This window comes from Brachyhypopomus gauderio, chromosome 21 (genome assembly GCF_052324685.1).
Source record: "Brachyhypopomus gauderio isolate BG-103 chromosome 21, BGAUD_0.2, whole genome shotgun sequence".
In the NCBI taxonomy this organism is placed as follows: Eukaryota; Metazoa; Chordata; class Actinopteri; order Gymnotiformes; family Hypopomidae; genus Brachyhypopomus; species Brachyhypopomus gauderio.
In genome coordinates, this window is record NC_135231.1 from 1837975 (window position 1) to 1865460 (window position 27486).

The 27486-nt window shown below is 39.1% G+C and overlaps 4 protein-coding genes across 18 annotated transcripts in view; 1 reads left to right on the forward strand and 3 right to left on the reverse strand.

The window, feature by feature from the left end:
- Positions 1-11962, reverse strand: part of sycp2 (synaptonemal complex protein 2) — a 31350-nt gene extending 19388 nt beyond the window's left edge. For 9 of the 12 annotated variants that reach the window (XR_013122780.1, XM_076984219.1, XM_076984220.1 and 6 more), the window contains exons 1-23: positions 11752-11962; positions 10532-10592; positions 10047-10184; positions 9832-9962; positions 9647-9749; positions 6567-6591; positions 6360-6445; positions 5674-5768; positions 5521-5555; positions 5198-5340; positions 3033-3085; positions 2894-2939; positions 2662-2766; positions 2490-2553; positions 2110-2258; positions 1877-1951; positions 1464-1595; positions 1176-1281; positions 893-1047; positions 716-790; positions 543-603; positions 394-445; positions 68-129 (exon numbers count right to left, since the gene is read on the reverse strand). Coding sequence is in view for 11 of the 12 variants with exons in the window: in XM_076984219.1 (XP_076840334.1) it covers positions 68-129; positions 394-445; positions 543-603; positions 716-790; positions 893-1047; positions 1176-1281; positions 1464-1595; positions 1877-1951; positions 2110-2258; positions 2490-2553; positions 2662-2766; positions 2894-2939; positions 3033-3085; positions 5198-5340; positions 5521-5555; positions 5674-5768; positions 6360-6445; positions 6567-6591; positions 9647-9749; positions 9832-9962; positions 10047-10184; positions 10532-10555 (1915 nt within the window). In the remaining variant the exon portion in view is untranslated. Of the gene's footprint in view, positions 1-67; positions 130-393; positions 446-542; positions 604-715; positions 791-892; positions 1048-1175; positions 1282-1463; positions 1596-1876; positions 1952-2109; positions 2259-2489; positions 2554-2661; positions 2767-2893; positions 2940-3032; positions 3086-5197; positions 5341-5520; positions 5556-5673; positions 5769-6359; positions 6446-6566; positions 6592-9646; positions 9752-9831; positions 9963-10046; positions 10185-10531; positions 10593-11751 lie in introns of those variants that run through there. The other 3 variants (XM_076984217.1, XM_076984227.1, XM_076984226.1) reach the window with 3 other exon arrangements.
- Positions 11963-12016: 54 nt separating this feature from the next.
- Positions 12017-14039, reverse strand: ppp1r3da (protein phosphatase 1, regulatory subunit 3Da). Its single transcript, XM_076984383.1, has 2 exons — positions 13854-14039; positions 12017-13565 (listed from the first exon to the last, which is right to left on the reverse strand). The coding sequence occupies exon 2, from the start codon at positions 13534-13536 to the stop codon at positions 12637-12639; it is 900 nt and encodes a 299-aa protein (XP_076840498.1). The 5' UTR covers positions 13537-13565; positions 13854-14039; the 3' UTR covers positions 12017-12636.
- Positions 14040-14149: 110 nt separating this feature from the next.
- fam217ba (family with sequence similarity 217 member Ba) lies at positions 14150-17934 on the forward strand. Of its 2 annotated transcripts, none has more exons than XM_076984045.1 (5): positions 14150-14347; positions 14663-14808; positions 14937-15051; positions 15167-15231; positions 15330-17934. In XM_076984045.1, the coding sequence occupies exons 2-5, from the start codon at positions 14702-14704 to the stop codon at positions 16684-16686; spliced, it is 1644 nt and encodes a 547-aa protein (XP_076840160.1). In that variant the 5' UTR covers positions 14150-14347; positions 14663-14701; the 3' UTR covers positions 16687-17934. The 2 variants fall into 2 exon arrangements, with proteins under 2 accessions (XP_076840160.1, XP_076840159.1); XM_076984044.1 differs by having other exon boundaries at positions 14152-14347; positions 14566-14808.
- ttll9 (tubulin tyrosine ligase-like family, member 9) lies at positions 17923-25276 on the reverse strand. 3 transcript variants are annotated; one of them, XM_076984047.1, is made up of 15 exons: positions 25046-25276; positions 24796-24945; positions 24511-24557; positions 24333-24425; positions 23954-24089; positions 23593-23778; positions 22760-22828; positions 22530-22620; positions 22380-22420; positions 21979-22066; positions 21826-21884; positions 21334-21530; positions 18654-18767; positions 18354-18478; positions 17923-18133 (listed from the first exon to the last, which is right to left on the reverse strand). In XM_076984047.1, the coding sequence occupies exons 2-15, from the start codon at positions 24808-24810 to the stop codon at positions 18063-18065; spliced, it is 1332 nt and encodes a 443-aa protein (XP_076840162.1). In that variant the 5' UTR covers positions 24811-24945; positions 25046-25276; the 3' UTR covers positions 17923-18062. The 3 variants fall into 3 exon arrangements, with proteins under 3 accessions (XP_076840162.1, XP_076840161.1, XP_076840164.1); XM_076984046.1 differs by having other exon boundaries at positions 24796-25276; XM_076984049.1 differs by having other exon boundaries at positions 23954-24065; positions 24796-25275.
- Positions 25277-27486: the final 2210 nt, after the last annotated feature.

Here is a 27486-nt window from a genome sequence, read left to right on the forward strand (position 1 = left end):
TAGTTTTCACTAGAATTTCTGTCATAACACATCAGAGAAATAAGTTATTGTTTAGTAAATGACTCACTTGATTTGGACTGATGCTGAGACACTGAAATTCTGTTATTTTTAGTGATGAGGCCAGGTAACCTGTATATGCACATAAATGTACATTCGTATTACATTGGTGCCAACACTGATAGAGAACACTGGGCTGAGTTAACAAAATAAAATGTGTATGAAACTTCAAGAAACATTTCTAATTTCAAAAATGGTTCAGAATGTTTTTTGCATTTTCCACTGTATACATTGCCTTCATTTAACCCTGAACCATGATCATCTGCAAATGTTTAATTGAGAGCTGGCACAATTGCAATAGAATGAAACATATTTTGAAAAATATTTCACACTCACACAGAGGTCTCTTTTCTCATAGCAGGCTGGGAGTCTGGAACTATACTGGTATCTTTTCCAGAACCAACAAAAACAGTTGAATAAACTGAAATATTTCAGGACATTAAATATGACTGATGTTTAAGATTTAATTCACAATATTACTATACCTAAAAGCTCTTGTTCTTGGTTAGTCTGCACCATGTCCAGTACTTTGTCTACAGGAATGTGCTGCAGGGACATAAGAATTTTACAACAGACAAATATTACAAAAAGAAAAAGAATCGTAAGCATGCAAAAGTTGGTTAAATAACAATGAACTACATACTACACAATAACTTACCCTACGGTATCTTTCAACTTCTTTCCAAGCTTTCATGTTATTTCGTTTGTCTACATTCTGTACAGCTGGAATTGCCTAGCAACACACACAAACTTTACTATTAAAATTTTGGCTTTTGGGAAGGCTGTACAGTGAGTGCTAAGTACTAAACAAACTAGTACTAAGTACTAAACAAACCTGTTTTTTAACAGTTTCCTGATCTTTACTGACAGATGGCATAATGTGAGATGATCTAACAATCAAAAGCTCTCTCAGTTCAGTCTCTTTCTTTTTCTCTGAGGTGGCCACCATTTCAAGAGCTGGCTTCTTCTTTGCCTTCCCAGCTGGTGTCACTAAGAACCACACAAGAAAGTAAAACTATACTTGACATTTACACAATGGGACAACAGTAACACGGTAGAGACAACAGGACTTTAGGAGCATATCCAAAACAACACAATGATGTTCTGAGTTCACCTACAGGCCGGCATCACACAGCTGAAAGGGCTTCTGCCTAGTTTTCGTCCAGCGCTGCCAGAGATATACGTGCATGACTCAGACACCTTGCTCTTTAGCGGCGTTATTGCCTGAAACAGAGACAGATAGATAATAAATGTTTTGATTTTAATTTCTGTGCTTGTTTTGGTCTGTTCAAGCACCTTATTTCAGTCTCCGCATTTGTTATTATGATGAAACTACGATGCTACAGCAATGAATTTCACATTACTAAGGTTGGACACTGTATGTAATGTATTAAGAAATGCATTGCCTGCTGGTTAAGATGTTGCATGTTTCGCTCATGAGAGAGAGATGAGTGACGGGAGGTGTTGCTCCTCACTGATGCAGGAACTGCATTCTCTTTGGGCTGAGAGGACCTCTGACTCTCAGGAAAAAGAACCTGCTTACACACCACAAACGTAACATTGGGACAGTTATTAAAGCCCATGTATTTAAAATATACCTTAATTATTTCAGTAGAGGTTATATCTGTGGTTATATCTCATACATTAAAGTTCCCCTACAGTATCTGTAATAAAAGTATTGGTATTACAGATGAAATTACATTATGTAGTTGTCATATCAAATGACATTGTAAAAGATTTCACTTCATGTGTCAAAGGAACAGTAAGCAGCTTCCCAATGACTCTTCTTCACTTTATGAAACATCAGAATGTTACTTACCTGTGAACCTCCATCATCCAAAATTATTTGGACAGTGGTTTTAACCACAGATGTGGTGGTCTTTGGAATGAACTTCTGAAATATTCCAACAGGTAACACATATATAAATTCTAACACTTCCCGCAGAAGTGTGTACTCAAAAGAGAATCTGTACATCAATACTGTAACATAAGAAAGCTATGTGCCATTTAATACTATATCCTCATCAAACCCAGAGTTTCGTCACAACTCACGTTATTCTTAGTCTCGCCATACACGTTCTTGGTGGCCTGGAGGATGTCTAAGGAAGAGCTGAAGTGGATGAAAAGTCTGGAGCCCTCAAAACTGCTCAGGCACAGTGGCTCAATTAGAATCAGCTGCAGCACCTTCACACCGTTCTCTTCTGGCAAGGGGCACAATATATAGAGTTTCTTGACCATTAACTTATGATATTATGAACCATTAACATGATATTACCAAGCTCTTTTACCATTTCAGGCACAGCAGACGTGGCCAAACCACGTACGTGCCAAACATACTCAGAAAAATAGTCATATCATTTTTAACATCTTGAGAACTGTGTGCCTAGTGAATGAAGCTGATTAGCTCTGCTCAAGTTGTGTTATCTGATTACCTTTCACTGTGTAACTGCGCACCTCATTTTCTGCTATGCATAAAGTGTCCCACTGACCATCCTCCTGGGAAATAGATGAAAAAAAGAGTAAACATGGCATGAAAGAAAAAAACTCTTGGCTTGTTATATGTACAGAAATTCCTGAAGTATTAACAACTATGGGAGTAAAAACCTGGGCGTCAATGCCAGCTAGACAAAAGTAGAAGGATATGCTCTGGCTTCCCATGTTAAAGTCAATCCAAAACTCCTTAAGGCTCTCATCCACAGGTTTTAGCAGCTGTAAGAAATGCACCATTGAAGTTACTTAATATTGAAAATGTTTCAGAAATATTAATGTTACTCCTACATCAGGCTGACGGAAGAATTTACAGGTTTGAGGTTTTCACAAATTAATCAAGACTGACCGGATGGTTTTCCAAAAACACCTCCAAACAAGGATAAGAGAACACGCTGAAAGAAAGCACACCTTGTAATATAAATAATACCACTGTATAAACACAAAAGAATAATTAAAAGTATTATGAAATTAGTAAATGAACGTACCTTCGTCCATCACCTTGCATTCCATTTACTAGGTTTAGAAATTTTCGACAATCCTAGAAACATTGAAAAACAGCACCAACAAAAAATGTTAAATTAAACTTTTATTGACGTTCCTTTAGGAGAAAACCTGAATATTTAAATAACCATTAATAATCACTGTAAATGCTTATACATATTGCATTAAAGTAGTTACATATTGTAATTAAGAAAGCTTTTACTTAGTCTAGTGTATGATGGTCAGGGGTTGACCTTAACAATGTTTGTTCATTTGCTAGTGTTTTCCAAAATCGTCATTAATATGTAAACTTATTCATAAATAATAACCAACATAACCTATTCATTATTCACAAAGTGCATCTTTACTTTTATTTTGCCTGCAGTTCTACACCAAAAAGCTGTTAAGTTGGTTCAAAAAATGGCATGGCCTATGGGAAGATTTTGATTTCTGAAAATGGCGGCTGTTCAAATACTAATCCTCATCCAGCAGGGTACCATCCACAAAGTGAAGCGAGATCAGATTGTAGGACCTGATTTGAACTTATAAATTAAAATTTCTAACTATATGTTTAATGTGAGAACTAGTAAATTAGTATTTGTATTAAGATTTTTGACATGAGAACTCGTAGAATAAAATTCTGAGTATGTTAAAAGTGGGGATGAGACTGTTTTGCTAAAGGTGCAAGCATAACAAGCAGCATTAAGCATTCAATTTTAAATTTGACTGAAATTTGTCAGTTAGTGAATAGAATTTTTATCATCCCCAATCAAAGGCTTAAAAACGAAACAAGGTACAAAGAAAGGAACAAACATATACAAAGGAATACATGACAGGTCATTAAAGGGAACAATGACATTAGGGAAGGGGAATCGTGTAAGGATGCAAGTGCAGGAGAGGGTTTTAATAAAAGTAACAAAAAAACAACAAAAAATACAATAACTGTTAGAAAACAAAAACTTCATTAAACGGAACAAGAAACAAAAAAGACAAATTCAAAAACTAAAACTAGGACTATATGGCATGTCAAGACACTCCATGTGGTCTCTTAGACTGGAGTCTGGAAAAATACATTAAATACAGTTATATCACGTTTCACAAATGTCATACAGAAATAAAGCCTGTAATTTTTTTACATTTACCTTAAATAAGGTATAAATAAACTTTTAATAATCTCACCTTGTCATAAGGTGATACTGAAATTGAAGACCTGCTGAACAATGATTCTATCAGTGCTGTTTGGCTAGGTCAATGGTTTAATCTTTTGTAATAGAACAAGCTTCTAATAGCGTGACTGTTGCTGCTGTTTCAACTGCATTTCTTCACCTTTTAGCATAAGTGGTTCTTATTCAAGCTGAAGCCTGACCAGATCCTATGTTTGAGGTTCCTGTGTTTGAAGTTCCCTGCATCTGATGGCCTCGGAGACAAGGCAGTGTGGAATTTGGGAAGAGGTACTGTAGTACTCATTTGGAAACTCATTTAGGAACACATCTACTTCTAACATCTACCAGATTTTCCTTTAGTTGTTGTTGGGCACAAAATTGCTGGGATCCTTTCATTCTCTGCGTGAGGGGCAGTGTCCGCAATTGTCCTCTATTGGTTTTAGGCCCCCTTTCTTATTGCCTGACTATAGAAGTCATGCCATTTTTTCTAACTTCTGTGTCAGATCTTCTGATTTAGTTCAGAAAGTATTCCATGTTTACATTTTGTATTTTACAGACACACACACACACACACAGTATTACTGCTGTCACGTTACGGTCCCCGACCCCTCCCTTTTGGGAGTGTGTTTACGTTGTCTACGTCTGGTCGTCTGTGTCTGTGGTTACGTCTTGTGTTCATCCGTCTCACCTGTGGCTCGTCTCGTCATCACTCAGGACTTATGTGGTTTGTCTATTTAATGTGCGTTCGCGCAGTGTCCCGTGCTCGTCTTTGTTTTGTCTCATCACGCTACATTTATTTTCCTTGCCATAATAGTTATAAAGTCTTCTATCAATCTTTAAATATATTATACTTTAGTATTTTCTTACTTAGGTACTAGATTGTGGTCATATTGAATAGCCTCGTATATGTATATATCTTACATCAATATGTAATTAAGAAAATATTAGTTAAACTTCAGTAGTAGAAGATACTGTATGATGATTAAACTAATGATATAATAGCTCACAGTCTCAAACTCTGAATCCTGGATCTTCCTAAATGCACATGCAACAAACTCCATGCTGAACCAGCGGTCAGTCAGCTCCCTCCGCTGGGCATTAGAAGTCATTCTACACAAAGCCTCCATCAAAGACACTTGAAGATCATAATCTGCACAGGACCAACCATTCATATTAAGAGCCAACACAGATAACATAAAACAAGCAATCATTTTAATTATTTAAACATTTTCTTTCTCAGAACATCTCATATTTAGAGTGACCTTTATTTAATACTCACAATTTAAATATGATTTATATTATGATTTCAAGAATATTCATTTACACATACCACCTCCTTTGAGGATCTGGCCAGCCAAATTATCCCTGAAGGGCAAGAAGGGCAAGAATGGAAAAAGATTTTTTTTTTACTGTATACCGGAACAAATGTAAAATAATATTTCAGGTTATCATGTGTTCTCAACCAAGTAGGATACATACGTACATCACACTTGAGGCTTCCTGAGATGTCAAGATCTTCTTCTCTTTCTTTAGATCCATTGGGATCTTTCCTAGTATCACATTTAGTTTCTTCACAGCCTGTTATTAAGAGGAAATGTGTTTTGTAAAGCATCTCTCAATTATAAGGTAATTAAGGCATAAACTCAACAATGTAACACCAAAGATGTCACTGAAAGGTAAACAGTTGCAAAAAGTACACATAATAAAAATTATGCATAATGTTGTTAACAGCCACTTTTCTGTAACGTATTGAACAGGCAGAGAGGGATCCAAATGCGGAAGAACACCGCTTTTATTGAAATGAGACGCTGGTACAGAAACAGGCAGGTGAATTACGAGTACTAGGATAAGTAGCAACTGCGTTTTCTTGGCGTGGTCAGGACAGTCCAAGGTCATACCGAGGGAGCAGAAGTCAGGAGGTACAGAGGTACTAGGCAGGAGACAACAGGTACACAGGAGAGCAGACAGGTAATAGAAAGGCTTGGTACGCGGCATGAGTCGGCAATACTTCGCGACTAGGAAGTGGAATGTGGGCGTTTAAGTAGAGATACAGGGGGGTGTGGTGATGAGCGTCAGGTGAGGCTGGTTAGGTGGAGATCAGGTGGCATTCCTTACATTTTCATGTAAATCATGGAGTATTTTATTTAATTAGAGAAGTGTATTACTAACCTCTTTTTGGATCAGAATGTTGACTCGGTCATCAGAAGCCAGGTTGCCAATATGATGGAGCAAAGATTCTGTCACCTGGTACAGACCTGATAAAACAAATTGCCAAATTAACTAAATCTTCAATGATGTTCAATTGCTAAATTATTTCACTTATTATTATATAGTTATGGAAAAGTTATGACATGGTTTTAAAATGGAAACACTTACCTTCTTTGCAACTTTGATGGGCAACCTGAAGGAGCACAGCATTAAACAATTCAACAATTCCCACTAGCACTTCAGGCATTGCATTCATGCATCACATGCTATTGCCACATTTTCCCATTTAAGGAACCCAAATTACCGCTTTGTGCATAAAGCTATGCATAAAAAAATTGATTTTGCACCACACCTCATTGTGCATTACACAGTCTGTTAATCACCTAGAGCCGGTCTTATCACAGTTTGCACCTAACTCCTGCATACAGACCCCTCATTAAGGACCAATAGTTAAACCAATTAACTATTAAAACCAATAGTTCGCACCATCACGGTGTGGCCAGAGGGAGCCACGGAAAAGCTACAGAATTGCTTTGAAGAGACAGATTGGGACATCTTCAAACAGCTACTCACAACTACATAGACCTCATCCTTGCGGATACTTCTCAATCATAAGCCAAGGATCCTCTTGTCTTGTCCTGAGACACCTTAAAACGGTATCACCCATCCCATGGACCAATACCAGTTTGCTAATGGGGCAAACAGATCAACTGAGGACACAGTGTCTCTGGCCCTCTGCACTGCCCTGACACACTTAGATCAGTGAGACAGTTATGTGCGGATGCTGTTCACTGATTTTAGAATTCAGGAGGAGAATAAAGCCCTTTGTCCATTGCGCTATCATCATCAATAGTGAGGAAGTGGATATTGTGGAGAGCCTCAAGTACCTGAGTCAACATCAGCCACAACCTGACATGGACTGTCCAGATCATTCATCTATATTACTGGATTGGACATCATGTGACTTAGCATGCGCCACGCAGGTGCCATTACTATGTATTGAGTCATGCATTGAGGAGCGAGCATCCATTGATGGACATAAAAATGAGATTTAGCAGACAGTCACGCAAGGAAAACCAAAGAGGGACATAAATTGTCAAAACTACGACAACAAGATCACAAGATCAAAGGGTATCACATTTCACAGGTCAGTAAAACTATTATTATTATTTTTTTTATAGCGGAGATGAGGGATGTTGATTGTCCATGCTAGCTTGATTTTGATAAAGCTATGTCGAGTAAACCCTCTTAAAAACAAGTTTTCTGTTCCAACAAATTACAATGTATTGTTATTAATATTGTTATAATGTTAGGATAATGTTGTAAATACGATATTCATTAAAATGATCTCTAAATCTGTTTTACTGGGACCGATGTTCAGTCCAGTTGGCATTATGTCCCATAGATACTCTCTCACACAAACTGAAGAAATAATGAAACCAAATGAAAATTTAAGTCAATTAAATTTGTCATAATTATTTTTTTAATTAACAGGGGTGAGTTTCCCAAAACGTTCTTAGTGCTAAGTACTTCTTAACCTCGTACGTAAGAACGAGGTTACGAAGTACTTAGCGCTAAGAAAGTTTTTGGAAACTCACCCCAGGTTAATACAGGTTTTTTTAAATAAATGCCATTTTTCTACACAGATTTCCCAACAAACAAAGAAAATATGTCATCCACAGAAAGGATATGCAGTGCTCACTGCTTGCCCACTGACATCAAGCGTACACTGAAGAGGGCACATGTTAGATAAGGAGCAGTGCCACAGATTTTCAACCTTCCAGACCATATTTATAATAATAAATATTTTATTAAAGTTGATGAAATTCTGTAGCCAATGAGAAGTGGCTGCAATAAATGATTCTGAAAATTGTATATATTGTGTCATGTCAATGTATCTATGTATTTGTGGGAAACTGAATTGTGTAAGCTCTTTTCTGCTACTTGAAGTTAAAAAAAATCTGACAAATTTTGTCATAAATTTCCGATTCAAACTCATTATTTTCTCTATCATAATTTCATAATTAATTTCACCCACATTTAGCCATGTAGTGCTCAAAGATGCTCCTCCACACTGATGCCATCTCATATTATACTTGAACATATATAAGAGATATTGCACAAAGAATTTATGAAAACTACAGCTGTAACAGGGAGAGTTGACAAATAAAGAGATAAACTCATACATTTGACTTTCAATATCAGAATTGTGATCATAATTAAAACTTATCAAAGTTATTTATTTACAACTTTTTACCATAATTATGATTGAATATCAAAAACATGACATACATGTGTTATTTAGTTTTAGCCAGGTGAAAGAAAAGGGCTTTATGCAGGGTTTTTTTTTTAAATTATTTTACCTAAATTGAAAAATTCCCAGACTGCTTATAAATTTATCTCTTGGGATAATACGAAGTTTTACATATCACAACATCGGAAATATTCTCACCTTTAATTTAAGCCATATTTTATCAAAATCGGATAAGAACTAAGGGCGCCAGGACTGTTTTTGTGACAGATGAATGCACATCCCACATAGGAACTACACTGCTTTGCTGACAGGACTCAATGCATAGTAATGGCTCCGAGGGCGACGCATCGCTAGCTATAGCGGCAACAGGCGACGTCCAATCAGTAATATAGATCAATGGTCCAGATCATGGAGTCGACAAAGGTCTTTAGAGACTACATTCCTTGAAGTGCTTGAAAAGAGCGTGACTCCCAAAACAGCTGCTGGAGACCTTCAACAGGTCAGCCAGGGTCAGTGGTCACATGCTGCAGTTCCGTACGGTTCCCTGGCAATCATCAAGATTTCCGAGGCTCACTGGCACCCAGCTTCCCAGGTTGGAGGACATTTACCAAAACTTCTGCATCAGGAGTGTGAAGAACATTACTAGGGACAGCACACATCCCGGACACCACCACTTCACTCCCCTGCCTTCAGGAAGGCATTACAGGTCACTAGAATCACGTACATCAGGATTTAGAAATAGCTTCTACCACAGAGCTGTTTCACTGTTGAGCATTACTTCCCTACCACACTGAACACCACCACCACACCACACACACACTTCTATTATTATTATTAATGAGTTTTATTTGTATTCTTGTGTTTATTTTACTGTTTTCCTTATTGTTGTGTTATTTACATTTTCGGACCTGGAGGATTGCTCCAACAGAATTTCATTGCCTTGCAATACCAGTAAAGATTCTATCCTCTATTCTATGGAACTGTAATTACTCACCATCAGTGCATCAAAGAAGTCTTCAGCTAGGTTTATTAGAACCTCATTCCTCATAGGTCCTGCTTCAACCCAGAACTGTCTAATCTTTTCAAACCACTGCACCATGTAAACATATACACATTTACTCAAACTTACATTGCTCAATTTAATCACAGAACACTACAGTAATAACATACACATTACTTATCTTTGTAACAAGTCCCTGTGACACCAGCAGTGATATGCCTTCACCCCCTGGAAAGACCAGCATGTTCTCCAACTTATGAAGGATACTGAATACCACAGAAGCATGCTTCACATTCCTGTGGTCTAACTCCTACAGAGATTACATTTATTAACATTTAGTAATACAATTTTTTTTACCGTCAGATATGGCAAAATCTAAGCTCAGATGACTAACCCTGTTGATAAGTTTGTCCAGCTTTGACAGGAACTGTTTGGAGCATTTAAAAAATAACCCCTCTCTGGTCTCATCTAAGAACTCCTCCAGGTACTGAAATTTACTGTGTTTCAAAGCTTGATCCACCAGTTTCTCAACCTGTGAACAAAGGTTTCTACTTTTATACATGAAAAAGTGATTACACCAATTACCTATTGTGACAACTTGCAATAGTTTTCACTATTGTGTAATGTTTTGCAAGTCTTTTGTCCATCCCCCTTTAAGGGGTAGCCTATATTGTATGCAGCAATTTACATATTGTAATATTATACCATCAAATTTGCAAGCCCATTGCTGTTTCAGCTCAAACTGAAAAGAGGAATTGAATATTTTGGCACATCTTCCAAGTTCTGTGAATCAGCCCATGTAAGCAAAGTCTAAAGACCATGTCGGAGCATGGGGATTTTACAGGGTTCGGTAATGACATTGATTGGAAACATTCTCACCTGCTGTTCTTGATGACGTGCCATGTTTTCAGCAGTTAGGAGATATATAACTTCTATTCAGCTAAAAATAAAACACAAATCCCATAATGTGAATTAGTAGCCTAGTTCAACAGTACACCACCCATTTAAAAAAGGCTTCTCTTTGTCCTACATACTTTTTCTCTCCAAAACATCACTGCATTCTGAGATCACCAAACTGTTGAAATACAATTATTTCTATGTACAAGCTAGAGCAGAGTCGGAGTGGCTAATCGGGAGGATTCCCGATGGGCCGGCTCATGTCAGTCTCTAGTTTGGGCCGATTGGGAGGGAAAAATAATTTTGGGCCGGATTTGGACATGAAACTCCCGGGCTGAAAAAGTGTCCCACTCCGGCCCTGAGCTAGAGTAATTGGGCCTTGAAATTACATCAGTACATTATATAAAAGTAAGGTGCTATATGGCGATCAGATCCCTCTGTGATTTCACAGCCTCTCTCAATGATGACTAGAAGAGTATTAAAAGGGGTGAAAACACTTTTAGTCTAGTTTCATTGAGCAGTGTAATTTCAGTGGTCAGTTTGTATACAGGGTTGTCAACACACACATTTGACTGTCTTCACACGCCATTCATCCGATTTCTCATGCTGAAAATAATTTATTTTTTTATTTCTGATCTACATCTATGATTCAATGACACACCTACCACCACCCTGGCAACCCTGGTATATTTTCAATATGAAACTATCAAAATTAGCTGGGTTGGTTACATGCTTTGCAGCAGTTAAGAATAACCATATAAAAACATAATGGTTACATAGTCTCGGACTGAATCTAACATGACTAAACGTTAGATATAGATAGCTAACGCTAGCTAACTTAAATTGGTTCCAGATGACGCAGTTCCGCAAGGGTAAAAATAGTGCAGTTTAATTTAAAGATGAGTTGCATTATCTAGCTAGCTAACCTAGTTAACTACTTATCACTGCCAAGGAATACGTTATTAGACAGAACTGGAACGTGTTTTGCAGCAATCTGTTAGCTAACCTAGCTACTGAATACACACAAGTTGTTAGCTAACGCTTATCTATTTACCACATAACTAATGTTTTTATTTTCTAGCCAAGCCAAGGTTGATTATCCAGACTAGCCAGACGACCGCGGTTAATAGCTCGAGCGATGAGACGTAGTTAACGTTAACTAGTTAGCTATCGTAGCTAACAAACTGTGACAGAATTCTTACCTCAGATTTTAACTGAAGTTTTCTTAATCTATTACCAAGCGATATTACTCAAATGATCAACGAACTCCTTGCTGTTTATTTAATAAGCCTAAATGTAGTTATATAAATTTAATTGGAGGAAAACTATTTCACGGTGAAAATCTTCCAGGCGTGGGTTTAAAATTAACTGCTTGCGAGGCGCGTTTTCCCACATAAAGTATCACTTCCTCGCGCGGGAAACGGGTAACACGCGCAAGGGTTACTTCACAAACAAATGAGAAAACAAGAGGGGTGGGGTGATTTTATTGCCGATTTTACAAAAATAACTTCAGTGTTACAAAACCTAATATGAAATTTTATTAAAAATAACACAGATTGTCAGAGGCACTTTTGTTATTCACAAGATATGGCAAATAATGAACATTTACTAATGAACATTTTACCTACTGCACTCTCCATAGCTGCAACGCCAGGCAAGTTCTCATAAATAACATTTCATTAGATTAACTTGGAAAATTCGGAATATCTCTACGTTGCAAGAGAAAATATTCAAAAACATTGCCCACAATTTAATGCTATATTAACAGTAATCCTGTCTGGGATGGCACTGCTTGGCTATGTTTTGTACATTGCTGGTTAATAATGTGGATGTAAAGTTGTAACATTCAAAGTTGTGAGGTGCTGGCATTGTAAGAAAATGACTCCTAAATCCGTCTCATTCTATTCATTTGAATTTGCCCAAGTCCCGTTTCCTATAAGGATTATATTATCAAGGCCTACTATTCTAACCAGTGCTTGAGAAAAAAAGCACACACACACACATATTACATACATATGCATGTGCGCGCGCGCACACACACACACACACATATAGTAATGCAATGCAAGTAATGCACTGCAAATGGTTCAAATAAAGTGTATCATGCTGTCCTCACATTCTTTTGGAACTGGGAGGTTATAGCTCTGGCAGACTAACCTGTAATTTTGTCCCTCATTATTGTCCCAGAACTGACTACCCAACACTTTATAACAGATTGCAAATTCTAGGACTGCACCAGGGTGTAGGATAAATGGTGGAACAGGAAGATGGAACCGGAAACTGTCACAGCTGTTTCCACTGGAAATACCTTCTATGTATTTATTAGCAACCCAGTGGGCCTTAGATTCTGTGCAGCTCTTCCAGTTTGTGAAAGAGTAGCGTACAGTAACCTCTTTTTCAAAAGCCAGATTTAGGACGAGAATAATACCAATTATGCCTGGCTCATAGCAAAAAACACGTTCTAAGCACACTTTTTGGTAGCACAGACGTTGGAGGAAGTTTGAACAGTCGCCAGGCTGCTCTGGGAACACTGGTTTCAAGTAGGGGAGGGATATTTCCAAGTTCTTACTAGCCGCTAGTTCTGCATTCATTAAAAATCTGAAGAGAACATGTTCAGGCACAAATGGGTCTTCTCCACTTCTGAACACCTTGACGGTCTCCAGGTCCATTCCTACCGAGTCCACAAATCGGACTCCAATTCTGCGGCTGATCTTCTTCCTTTCTGAAGTGGATGGTAGAGATTGTGCCCGTCTTTGGATAATGGGTTTAGGAGGTGGTTCACAGGAGAGACTACGGCCAGCAGGCCTTGGCTGCGGAGCTCTGGGACTAGGTGGACGAATTCTGACATGCTTTTTTTCACCTTCAGTTTCTGAGCTGGGGGTATCTCTGAAGTTCAGGGGGCAAATCTGCTTTGAGACACCTGACACCCCAACAAAAAATAGCTCCTCATCCATATTTTCCTGGCTATGTCCCATAGACCAAGCCATGTCCAAAGAAAGATAACGTTTCTCTGCACCTTGGGAAAACAAAACAAATGCTTTTTTCAGTTTTATTTATCATAAAAAAGACTACGTCACAAGATCTTTAATATGCATTTAAACGGTGTACGCAGCTGTGACTGCACATGTTTTCCCCTAAATCGTGTATTAAAATCACAGGTGCGACGCTTTTCTCACGCTTTTCGAAAGCTTTGTTAGATATATTGTTAGCATTATATTTTTTATTACGCAGCATACGATAAATTACTGCAAGCCTACATTGTCATTCCAGACAGGGAAGCAGTTCGTGTGGCACATTTTCTCACCATTAAAATCCGACGTATTTTGACATTTGTGTCATCTGCAGGTCCTCCTGTATTATGTGTAAAATGAACATTGAGCAGTATGCCAACGTCTGTAAAATTATATATAACAAGGGGTACGACCTAAGATGTAGCTTAGAAAACTGCGCAAACCCTGCTAGAATGTAGTAACAATCAGACACGCACACTGAGGAGGCGTGACTACTGAAACACTACATTGTGGGTAATGTGGTTCCTTAGTTAAGTAGGATGAAAATATTTTATGAACACTCACTTAAACGTGCTTTAATTTATTGTAGAATGAAAGCATGATCATTTGCTGCTTGCCTTTACTGGTCAATTTGTAGTCACGGTCGGTGTCAAAATAGCCAACGTCTTTAATTCATTTTAAGATATACTTCAATTCCCATCGTGCAACCGGATCACGGTAGCCGTGAACATACACGCAGAAGGTAAACAAGAACGAGGAAGACCTTGGACAGTACATAACGAATCAGGTAGCGTTTCGTACGTAATAGCTCCCTAAGTTGCATTTAATTGCAGTTGATACTGTTAGGATATGGCGTATGTGATATGACTAAGCTAAATGTGACGCTAATTTTTAAGTCGACAAGAAGCGTTATGGCTATAACTGCTTGACGAATTATGCGGCCCCTTACACTTACCTAGCTAATGTAACGCGTGTTTTAACATTTGGACAATTTCATGTGTACAGCGATTCAACAGCATCGTGACATTCTGCAATGGAGCGATATAGTCGGATAGGCCGACACCGGTGTTTTAAATGGGACATTTCTATACATCAATTATAGCAGGTGCGGGGAAAAAAATAAAATAAATTGTTGTTTGCAATGGGACCCATTCTACAAGAGCAAACAGCATCAACGATCCTTAAAAGGGTGCAAGTTAAAGACAAGGTTAGAGTGAAAAATTCAGAAAACACTGGAGTTGTTACCAGGTATGTTTTTATTTGTCATTTTCTGACACACAGACGGAAAAATATATAAAAGATCAATACGTGTTCAATATTTCATGTATTTACCCCGTGTTTCATGCAAAAAATTAATTTATTCTGATTTTTGTCAGCAATAAAAGGGGAGTCAAAGTAAATCAAAATCAGAAACCTCTGAAAAAAACAAGCACATTGCATAAGAATATCCTTCCGATCCAGGACAAGGAGCACTTGTCCAGAGCTGAAACTGTGAGTTTGATCTTCTGTTTATTTAGCCTATATAGAGAACAAACATATGTTATTGTAAGATGGTCATACATTTAAATTTTGTTGATATACCTAATGACTCTTCATAATGTGTCAGGGACAAAATGGAAACAGACCAAAGTATGTCAAGAGTCCTACTGCTGCTGCATGTAAAATGCTTAAGTGAGTATGTCCCTTTAAGATGCTGCAGTGTCTTGCTTTGGTGTAAATAATACTTCCAAAATTGCTAGTATGTGCTACTTACTTACTTTCTTTTACAGCACACAGGATGACGCTGACCTAAGACATCCTAGATCCAAACCCTGTTTCTTGGAATGGGAAGTGGACAAACAAAAGGTGCAGCCTCAGTCCAAGTGCTGCAGTGATCAGGAAGGCAGTCATGTGGCCCGGGAAAAGAGCCGTCGTGCTTTATCACTGCCACTGGCAGCCCAGCCGCTGCTCCATCCCATTCCGCTGCAGCATCGCATCCCTGACCTTGAGTCCCTACGTCTCCTGGAGCACAAAGAGGATGACACAGACAGTGCCAGCGATTTGTCAGACTCTGAGAGGCTCCCTGTACTGCCCTCTCCCTGCACTCCACCCCAGCTTAACCTCCGGGCTGAAGTCATCAATACCATGGACCTGCACCCACACATACCGGGCCCCAGAACGGTGCAGACAGAGAGCAACAGCTATGGCTACCCTGATTTTCTGCCTCAACCATTCAATACGTGGAGCCTGAGGCAACTGGCCATCTTCCTGAACACGGAGGGTAAACGTGCCCCGCGGCCCAAGCCTGTTGGGCAGCTTGAGAAGTACCTAGAACGTCTCCTGCAGTTGGAGTGGCACCAGATCCAGACCATCCAAGCTGAGAGTGGGCGACCTGTCGCCCCCATCATCCGTTCCAGAGGTCGAGCGTCTACAGGCCCCCCGGTTGCCAGCCACCTCCGGCCCCACACAGCACCTCCAACACGCCTCAGCTCCCCCAAAAGCCTGCACCAAAGCCCACGAGCCTTGCCTTTTGCTCTCCTCTCCTCTCTCAGTAGTCCATCCTCGAGTCATCTCCCTCTGCCCGTCTGCCCCCACTGCCATGTCCGCTACCCTCTCTGCAACGGCAGCTGCTCCTCATACGCGTACCAGCGTCACTCCCGCCTCAGCCCCCTGCTGGAGCGCAAAGCCCCACCCACCTCTACCCAGAAGAGGAGCAACAGCGAGAGCAGGGCCCCGGCCGGCGAGAACCGGGCGGCAGCCAAAGTTCAGCAACCCGTCAAAACACAGGCAGGGAGGAGCCACCAAAAATGCGTTCAGGCTGCAGGGAACACGAGCAAGGGTTCCCAGGAGCACAGCAGCGATAGCAAAGGCCAGCCTCCAGCCAGGAAGGGGTCTGCTGGAAGGGCAGCTGAGGTGGAGAGGCCAAAGGATTTGCCCATGGGAGGGAAATGCATGGGTGTTGATAAGCGTATTGGTGTTGGTAATAAACGAGAGGGTGGTGGGAAGAGAGGAGAAAAAGAAGGACAGAGGACAGAGGTTGGGAGTGGTAGTGTACGTGCTGGCGCTAAAAGAGTGGCCAGTGATGGTAAAGGGCCATCAGCTTCCAGGCTGAATGGGAAAGGGAAAAATGGCCAGTGTGCCAAGTAACTACACCATAATTCCCATATATGGTTCATCCAAACATGCCAGTTTAGCACGCACAACCAAGTACCAAGTATTTTCCTGCAAAAGATTAAAGCTGTAGTTCCTCCAATTACTTTAGCAGTTCTTGGATGGCAGTTTTAGTGAGGTTTAGTTATTTATTTTTTTACATCCTTTGAGATTTATAACATTTCATTTTATGATAGCTATTTATATTATGAGAATATGTTGATTCCATTCATTTGCTTTTAACTTATTTAGGGTTATTCAGACATCATATGTGTATTTGAAGTTGAATCAGTTGAATTTAATCATGTTGTTTTGGTGCATAGGCCATATGAAGGCGGTTTAAAAATCTTTGGAATTTACATTTTGAGCTTGTACATTTCAGGTTTGGTGAAGATGTTAATAGCAATGTGTGAACTGTTGGAAATTTTGCTATCCTGATGGGAGTAATGTGTCATTTAATGTGTGTTTTATTTGGTATAAATATTGGTCAAAGAATGTATATTTTTGAGATGATAAATGAATGTTTTGTAATGGCTACATGTATTTTTGTAACGTGTTATGTATAAGGGCTTTTCTGTACTTAATTTAGGCAATCTATTTTTTTTTTATATTCTTAATATTCTTAGTTTTTTTTATGGTCCATTGTCGCTTGGTACAATCACATATGTATTGCTTGCAAAAATTGTGTGGAATTCTATATTTGACTATTTTAAATACCACTTCATATTTGCTTGCCACATTAGTTTTCGTGGTTTGGTGAGAAGTTGCAACTGTAAAATTCTTTCTCCATTTTGTTTACAGATTGTTGTGTGGTACATTTGTGATCTTTAAAATGTATTTTGTTTAACTACTTCTATCTGGTTATATTAATTTATATAATTTTTCCAGACTTGTCTTGTTATAAGCTGTATACAATTGTTAATTGTGTCTTTCAGCATTGCATGTGTTCATTTTATCAGCACATATATGGTAGTGACTGAATATTTATGTAGTTTTATTCATGATACTTGAATGTTGGATACGGCCTGGTTGAGGTTGTATTTGCTTCTGTATTTCTGCACTTAATGTATTTGAAGTCACTTAATTTTTATGTTAATTTTTGAATGTCAAAAACATCCATCAGGGGAAAAACAAACAAAAACATCCAGGTTATGCTTTTGATTTGCAGAAATACTTTTCTGTATAGTTGAATGCAGCTATTTTTATGAGAAACAGCAAGTTTTCATGACATCATCAGAATGAGTCTTGTCCTTTATTTCATATTCACACAAAAAAAGTGTCAGACATGGTGATATTTAAGATCTAAAACAAATAAGACTCAAAATCTGCTATGTACATAACATTTATACAAATATATAACAGTTTTAGGGTTTTCATATTTTCTTCTGTCCTGGAAAAGATTTTAAGAGTTGGCGGAGCTGTTTCTTTCGATTGTTAGCACCACCTATATCAGTATAGAAAAAGAAATTGACATTAACACAACTCATACACAAGTGATTCTTCCTCATACCTGCTCTACTGAGAATTCAGCATGGTAATATCATAACATATTTGCCAGAAAAAAATATTTAAAATAGTTCAGGGGAGACATAAGCTGTAAAAGAATGATAACTGTCATGTCATATACAGAAATAACACATTATACGGCACTGCTAAAAACTAACCAAGATGTGTGTTGGCTGCTAGGTGGGGGTTTCCCGGGGTCTCAAAGCTGACATTCTCCCTGTAGACAGGTCCATCATTCCACATGAGGTCAAATCCCCCCACCCTCTTTTCGGTGCCTGTGAGCCTAAGAGAAAATACCCCTTTTCTTTTAGGCACTTTAAAAAAGTTTTGTGAGGCTGTTAGGTGTAATAAGTTATATAGTCTTATAGCAGCACTGAAGGTTTGTTGTAATATAAATTTATGTGACTATTGAGAAAACATTACTAGTTTTAACTTTTCGATAATTTTAAACATCCTACCGGCCCTCCATATCCACAATGTGCAAGGTGTCTTCTAGGAGCCTGTACTTCATCTCATAATCCTCTTGACTACTTGCAGTGAGACATGGAGAAGCATTGACCTCAAGTAGCCATCTGTAATGTGAGAGAGAAGCCATCATCCTCTCAGAGTTACAGCCGTTACTGTTGTCTAGAAGTGAACGTGCAGATGTGCTCTCGTTTTTGAAGACAGGATGGAATATATAGAAATATTTTTTGGTGAAAAGGTTATCTAGAAATCAGTTTCCAATTCCTGACGTGTTATAATGTTTATTTTAATGCCTAGAATAACGTATAAGTTGATCATGAGATAATGCTTTAGATAGCCTTTTAGAAGGTTTATTTGATATTTTGTTCAGCAAAAGCTTTATATCTGGAATGCACAGTCAAAAATGGGGAAAACATCAGTTGTGGGCATATAAAACCTACTGGTACATTCCTACTGAAGAAAATGAGAAGATGCAACTGTTTCTGAGAAGGTTTAGGAGACTGCAGTGTGTCATGTAGCTGATAAAATTGTAAACTTGTATAGCAGTGCAAAGCCTTGCATGTAAAGAGTTGAATGAAGGCTTCTGTATCAGGTACCACCTTTTGCCTTAAAAGGCAACATGACCAGAATAAGTTAATAAATCTGTGGTACCCTAAGATTTACAAGGATCTAGCACAATGCAAAGAACAGGTAATATCTACAGTAGTCCTTGGTCTCCAAATGCTAGGGCTTCAAATGACATGAACATGGACACAAAGACAAATGTGAATTAACTTCCTCATAAATAGAGTTTACACTGTTTATAATATTCAAACAAATAACACACAGCGATGATAAAACTATCCTATAGAATCATACACTATGGAAACACAAAACAAAAAAAATCATAGTGGGAACAAAAACGGGACTCAGGCCCTTGCACAAAAAACAGAACATGAACTGTTCCTTGATTGAGTCATAAAACCAATAAATCAAACACTTCAATCTCACAAAACTTTACACTAACCCTATGAAAACGTCCAAATGACTTTTTTTTACCACATCCTCTCCACCTTAACACCAACTACTCAGAGGATTGCACCACCCATAAGATTTGGTCAACATGAGAGCAAGCTGGCCAACTCCCTCCATAGTGCAGTCAGCACTAGACATCACTGGCCAAGGCAGATGAAGATTTTAGTGCAGGGATCGGCAAAACTTTTTGTAGAGTAAAAAGATGACACAGTATGCCATGCAATAGAATCTGTCAGATAAAAATGCAAACTGTCATCATGTATGGGACTTAAACAGTTAATTAAACTTACATTTCAGTGTGATCACTGTCCCTGACATTCTTTGCCAAGATGATCCATATGAGTTTACTTTGAGCTAAATACAGGCCTCATAAGTGTTCTGCAATAAGCCATCCTTGTAAGGGGCTGAGGATGGAATTCATCACGCTGCTCACACAGATATATTGATCAATGATAGATAGACCAATGCTATCTTTTCAGTTACATTTATTCAGAAGTGATGCCCAACAAATGAAAAGGCACTGCTTTTTCTTTGAATGGTTCAAGTAATATGTGCAGCTCACAAAACTTCATTGTCCAAAGAGATGAGCTCTGGAGGTCAATCAGCAAAATTACCAATACCATTTGCTGATCTCCAAGCATGAGTGCTGTCCTCTCACGGGTACAAAACAGCACTTAGGGTTGTTTAATACTACAACTGGACCTTTAGCAAGCCAGAATACAACTACAATGATGAGGACAGGGCTATTTAGACTAGTGATTTTGATGTGCATGACTGTTGCCACCATTACCATTGCCACCCTTTCCTGTTTGGAGTTCTCTTCAACCCACATACTGATCATGCCTTGCTGACAGGTCACAGAACTCAAGGGCTTCCATTTGTTATGAAGTGGATCATAATTGAATACCACTTAACTACCCAACATTGTCCTGGACACTTACACGGCAATGGCGATACCCCACCCAAGTGCATTGAAGAATGCTGGTGCTGTTCACACCTTGAGGAGATGCCAAGGGCCACTGCGAGGTTTATTGTTGTTGTTTGATATTGCTGAATTGTGTTCGTGACTGGTTTTAGTCTCCTTTTTAGTCACCCTCCCCGTTTTCCCCAATTAATAAGTTCCTCTTTCTTCTTCTTCTTCTGTGTGTGTGTGTGTGTGTGTATATGTTTGAAGACTAGGCTGTTTAATAAAATAACTATCAATGGAACAGTATTAAATTCTTTAATCACTAAAAATTTATTGAAATATGAAACATGCATATTGCAATTGTTCTAGATGAAAAAGCATTTCTATCTCACTGTCAACTGCGCATTTTGGGTATACTCATGGCTAAATCACATTCAGTAAATTCGTTTGTAAGTAAATTTGAAAGTTTATGGTACTGCTGCCACCATCTGGTGAGAGGAAAATTGCAGCATAGTGGCCAGTGGGGGAGAGGGCCACCAGTAATACGTCCTAAGGCGAAAGCTGGGGACCAATTAAAATGTCTGCAGGCTGCATTTGGCACAGAGGTCAGATTCTGGACACTGCTGCTCTAGAACCTTTGTGATTTGGGTCATTTCAGTTGACGGTGCCAGAGTATGTTTGTCGAATTTTGTTAAAGGCCTGACACGACAAGCTGAGTAAGACTGAGCAGATTCAGATAGTAGGGTACTCACGGCTTAAGATCACGGTCCAGCAGAATATCGTAACCATACAACTCAAAGCAATGCTTGTCGTTAATGATGACCTTCTGAACACTCTGTAAGCTACGGATGAATATGTTATCAATGTTTTTGAAGAGCACATCTACTACATCTCTGTTGTGTTTTGCCATCAAGAAGCGTCGCAACTGTTTCATTTGCCATTTGCATCCCTGTAAATACACAAATATTTTTAGTTACAAATGTATATAGTTTAATTCCAGTCAATAAGAGTGCCAACAACTGCAGACTTTTATATCAAGTAAGGGCTTCTAGAAGTCCATTGAAGTGTTTCATAATGCTTAAGGCGTTATTAAATAGTCCATATACTGTATATGAAACCTGACAATAAAGCATATGGCAGTATGACAGACTACATGTTTGGAATCAAGAGAGGACAGAAAACTTGGATGAGTCCTTTACTGTCACATGTAGATCAGGTCCATACTGATAACATTAAGCACATACCTTTTCTGGGTCATAGTCAGGGGCAGTTTTCTGCACTGCCACATTAGTAAGATGAACATCTGAGTGATTTGGAGTTAAAGTTGTCCACCATAAAATAAAATTGTGGAAATTAGATAAATTGGGGAAAGTGCATTCAAAGCATGCAAAGGATACACTGATCATCAATACTGCTAAGAGAGAATCTGGTGTTAGAGAATCTGGCAAACCCATCTCTATACAGCCAGGCTTTGAGGGGGAGGTACTGAAGAAATATAATGCAGTTACATTCACCATTTAAATGACATTTTTGCACATTCAAAATTATACCTTGAACACATTCAGCTGTAATATATAAAAACCCTGCCATTAATTGTTTGAGACAGGTGTCGAGTGCAGCTTACTCATCCTAACCCAGCAGAGTACTAACTAACCAAGTTTTGAAGTTTTGGACCAATTTATTCTAATAGAAACAGGTCTGCTCCTACTTTGAGGGAATGAAAACCTGCAGTAACATCAGCCCTTTGGGTATAAGAATCATCTAGCACCTGCATTCATTTCATATATAGCTCACTTACTGATGTCACAAGAACGTAGACCCTCAGGTCAAATTTTCTGCCTGTGAATATAAACCATTACCAATAATCAATTCAGCATAAAAGACGCAGCAATGAAAAAATTAATGGAAAAATATATTTCAGGAGTGAAAAAAGTATTTCTTGATGTACCATTAATGAGATAGGGGTTCTCGATGTAACGCTGGGCAACGTAGCTCTCAACCTGAGCCTCATCCTTCTGTTCCTCAGAGCGAGTTCCATCCTAAGATTGAAAACAAAAACATTAAGCAACTATCCCACGTTTAGCCACAAATACTGGATTTTGAGTATTTGGTTGTAATTAAGTTAAACATAAAACATTTACTGTATCTACATACTATGTTTAATGAACAGATCTTTACCTTTTTCCATTCCATGATGTCCTTCAGTTTCCGAAAAAGAAAGATGCCTTTCCCCTGTGAACGTGCTACCTGAATGGAAAGGTGCGAGTCACTATTGCGATACACATCAATTTTAATGTACACAGTTCAGTATGTTTGCATTTAAAATGAATCACTGTCTACAAATATGAAGATTAACCTGCACCAAAGTGTCACGGTAGGACACGGCTACACAGGGAATCCGTCCACTTCACAACACTCCACCTCCCGTTCACTCCCTAGATCACAATCCCCCGCCTACTGATCACTGCTCATCATTCTGTGCACCTGTCACTCATTTCCGGTTGCCCTCTTTATAAGTCCACAGGTCCTGCATAACGTCGCTGTGCATTGCTTGTGCCTACCCAGACCTGCTACTGCCCTCTGACGTCGCACGCTACCCACTGATGGGCCAAGTTTGAGTGACACTCTTCAGAGTCAAGAGAGCTTTCCGATCCTGTGATCCCTTGTATTTAACTAGCATTTCTTGCTTTGAGTCTGTGCTGTGTCTATGATGGAAATGGACATTAAAATCGACCCAGCATAACCTCCTGTGTCTGCTGCATCTGTCACCCCATTACACAAAGTAATAGAATTATGAACATGCTCTGAATAAAATGCATCATTATCTGTAAAACATGGTCACAAATATTTGACAGGATTAAATCTGCAGTATACTGCATAAAATTTAGATTTCTTCACTTTAGCCTCATAGTCATTTAGTCGTTTAATTTCAAACACAACGTGCTGGAATATAGACACCCAACCCTATCACTGTCCAATGACCTGTCCAAGGGTTTAGACTCGACTCTTACCGGTTTCATTATCCAAGTGCTGCCAGGACTTCTCTTGAACTCCTCTACAAAGAGATGGTACTCACTGGGCAGCTCAAAGGTACGGGGGAAGAAGTCACATTTAGCTGCCTCCAGGGGGCCGGCTTCACGTTCAATGGTTTTTCTGTAGCGCTTTAGGTTTTTCACCATCAGGTTCTTACGAGTCAACTGCAAAGGGTTAACCACACAGGTGTTACAGCTCTCAATACGCAACTTTTATTCACTTTCAAATATTCAACCCCATTAAAAACTGTATTGAGTTTTGCAGTTTTGACAAGACTGACAGCATTTTAGGTGACATGGATCATTATCAGGCGATAATGGGCTTTGCTGCACTCGTTACCTCATAGTGGTTGCGGAAGTGGCATATTCGAACATGTTCCTCCATGTAAGAGTGGTCAAAGTTCTCTCTGAGCCAACCTACATCACACCAGTTGAAATCCCATTCTCCATCTCTACACATTTGACACAGGGATAAACTACATTATATAAAAAGGATCTGCTGATGTTAGAGGTACATTTAAAATTTGTCCATCTGCATTCCTGGAGGGACATAAACTGCAGAGTTTAGCATTCTCTCCACTTTAGCATCCTCGAAGTCGTTAGCAAATCAACCAATCAGGAGTGGATTCAGCTGTGCATCATGCAAGATAAGGACTGTGTTCTGCAGTGCTGTGGCCTTCCAGAAATGCAGTTTATTCACCAGTATCTTCAAGACTTACTCTTTGACTTCAACCCATCCTGGTCTCTGGTGAAGGACATCAAGGATTGTGTTGATCAGGCTACATTTATAACGCACACAACTCCTCCCTTCCCTGTGATTGGAATCAGCTTTAATGATTAAAAACTGAAAATAACAACTGGCACGTTTTCTGTGCATACACGCACAGAATGACTCACCCGTCTTTTCTTTTCTGATAGCCAGAAGGACCTTTGCATCCACCTGTCTAAGGTGAATCAAACGTTAAATGGAAGGTGAAAAACTAAATAAGCTTGTCGCGTCTGATAAACTATATGGCTATAATGCCATCGCAATAAATCACGAGCTAACCAGTGAGGAACTATTAGATAACTAGATAACTAAAGCTCTCCCTAACTGAAGTCTGCAACAAGTTATGATTAAACATTGTCCTATCATATAAACGGGAATCTGCCAAACGTGCCTTTAGCGCTTATTTTTCTTACCTTGCTTTTCGACATAGCATAAGATGTGCGGCAAGCAGAATAAGTGGCGCAGATGGAGGATTTGCGCCTTACTGTAAAAAGGACTTACAGTTGTGTTCAAGTCGTTGCTACAGCAACCACAGACCGCCACAAATGGAAGTGAACGAGCCACTTCGCCGTGTGGGGACAAGTAAAGTTACTAGCATTAGAATACTGAATTAAAACTACATGTATAACATGAACAATGTATTTGCCTAGCTATGATAGGTACCTAGTATGTAGCTAGTTTAAACCGCGGTAAAGTTGGCTCAGCGTTCTATATTCGCCAGACATTCACGAAAGAATGGGCTCGTTATTAAAAAAACAACATGTAGTGTATGCGATAAATACCTATTGTGTAATTCCTACATATTGGGAATGTATCCCCACACAATGGCTTTCAATAAAAACACATTTAGAAGATGTGAAAAGATTACATCTAGGAATTAACGAAGAGTTCATGTTAGTCGGTAAGCGCTTCAGTGCCAAGACAACTTTTCAAAATAAAAGTCATGGGTTAATTCAACTTTTTAACATGTGCAACTGAACATGTGAACCTACAAACACAAAGGTATCAAGTACATACAAGGAGCAATGCATTTTATGTGCATCTGGACTTGTGAAACACTTCTCACATCAAATCAAAGCTCAGATTCCCTGTATTTTGCATTGGTGGACCAGAATACATGTGCCTCACTATTAAATAACATGACCTAGACCCTAGGCCTAGTCATGGCCTGGTGGTTAGGGAACTGGTCTTGTGACCGGAGGGTCGTGAGTTCTATTCCCAGACATGAGGCCATGACTGAGGTGCCCCTAAGCTAGGCACCTAACCCTCAATTGCTCACTTGTATAAAAATTTGATAAAAATGTAAGTCGCTCTGGATAAGGGCGTCTGCCAAATGCCGTAAATGTAAAATGTAAAAAGGAAAAAATTTCATGTGCATCTGGACTTGTGTTTTCACAAATGTGAGAAATGTTTCACATCAAAGCTCAGATTTCCTGCATTGGTGGACCAGAATACATGGAGCTCACAGTTAAATAACATGACCTAGACCCCCTATTTCAGGTCTATGATCAAGTACACATAAGGAGCAATGCATTTCATGTGCATCTGGACTTGTGAAACATTTTTCACATTTGTGAAAACAAATCAAAACTCAGATTTCCTGTTTTTCCACTGGTAGATTAAATAAGCTTTTTACCAGTTTCACAAATATGAATTCCTTAGTAATAAAAACTTTGTTGTTTCCCTGCACAATATTTACCACATTAACAACCAGACTTCTGTGTTGACAAAGTTTTACCTGCTTTTGTGGAAAAGTGGACTATCAGGGGACTGATACAGTTAGATTTTTGCATCTGAGATGCAGAATCCCTCCATCACCTTATTGTGTACTGTAAGGAACCATGTAAAGCATTAAATGGGCCTGAGGCCTCAGCATCAACCCACAGTCTTTGAGAGGTCATAGGTCATAGTTGGGTCAAAGCCTGCTTCAACTGCTTCCTACTAGCATCATACTTGGGTCAAAGCTGATGAATAAAGGACAATTACATCATGACAGTTCAGCTACCAGGTGTAAGAGAGGGAGGAGCTTGAAGGTAAGAGAAAGGGACATGAATGGAGGATTCACATCCAACACTCCAAAATTAAGGTTTTATGTTGTTCTCAATGACTTTGTTATTGTATACCCTGTTGGTGTAAAAAAAAAACTGTTTTTTTTCCCATCACCTGACTCCCTGTCCACTGTGTAATTTGGTTTTGTGCATGACACCTAGCTTTAAATTATCAGTCAAGCAACCAATGAGTATATTGAAGATGAGTTGTGAGTGGTGTCATATCATACATGTATTCTCTGAAAGAAGGGATTTGAGTGCCATCCTGCAACTTCTTTCCACCAACAACCCCCTTAAAAGCCAAAATAAACACATCCATTGACATGGTAAATGCCAACAGTAAAATTCTACAACCTGCCATTATGCCCATTTAGACAGCCAAGATATGGTATTTTCACCTGTTTTAAAACAAAATGGGATATCTTCAAAATGGGCTCTCATCCACCTAGTGTCTGGTACCTGAAAGAGGTCATATGCCTTCCACAAAAATTGATTAGTGCTGTGGTACATCCTGAGAAGCCAGAAATGTGCTGATCAACTTCACACAACTATAGCTGCTGGGAATCAGTGCCGGAGTGGCTAATCGGGAGATTCGGGAGGATTCCCGATGGGCCGGCTCATGTCAATCTCTAGTTTGGGCCGATTGGGAGGGAAATATAATTTTGGGCCGGATTTGGGCATGAAACTCCCAGGCTGAAAAAGTGGCCCACTCCGGCCCTGCTGGGAATTGTGGTTGGAAACAAGGAGAGTAAAAAGGTTTTGATATTAGCAAAAAGCTTGTGATGTTTGGTTATAATTTGAAAGAACAAAATCATCTAAACAGATTTGTAAGGTGTGGTGATTACTCCCGTAAGCTGAAATGGGAGTTCAACTGATTACATGTAATTTTTATTTTCACCACTGGGTGCAACTGACAGCAAGGAATTAGCCACAGATAAAACAAGATAACCACATTCAGTACATTAGTACATTAGCACATTAGTACACTAAAACCAGGGCTTAATTTGAGCCGGATCCTGCCGGAACAGGATCCGGGAACTCTTTCATTTTGAAGGG

What these genes read in the sequence shown, in the direction of transcription:
- ppp1r3da (XM_076984383.1), bottom strand. Translation starts at nt 13,536, where the DNA reads ATGGCTTGGTCTATGGGACATAGCCAGGAAAATATGGATGAGGAGCTA.
- fam217ba (XM_076984045.1), top strand. Translation starts at nt 14,702, where the DNA reads ATGGGACCCATTCTACAAGAGCAAACAGCATCAACGATCCTTAAAAGG. An exon ending in AACACTGGAGTTGTTACCAG is followed by an intron (nt 14,809 to 14,936) that starts GTATGTTTTTAT and finishes GATTTTTGTCAG; the next exon opens with CAATAAAAGGGGAGTCAAAG. An exon ending in ACTTGTCCAGAGCTGAAACT is followed by an intron (nt 15,052 to 15,166) that starts GTGAGTTTGATC and finishes ATAATGTGTCAG; the next exon opens with GGACAAAATGGAAACAGACC.
- ttll9 (XM_076984047.1), bottom strand. An exon ending in GAACCCCTATCTCATTAATG is followed by an intron (nt 22,421 to 22,529) that starts GTACATCAAGAA and finishes TTATATTCACAG; the next exon opens with GCAGAAAATTTGACCTGAGG. An exon ending in TAGCAGTATTGATGATCAGT is followed by an intron (nt 21,885 to 21,978) that starts GTATCCTTTGCA and finishes CAAATCACTCAG; the next exon opens with ATGTTCATCTTACTAATGTG.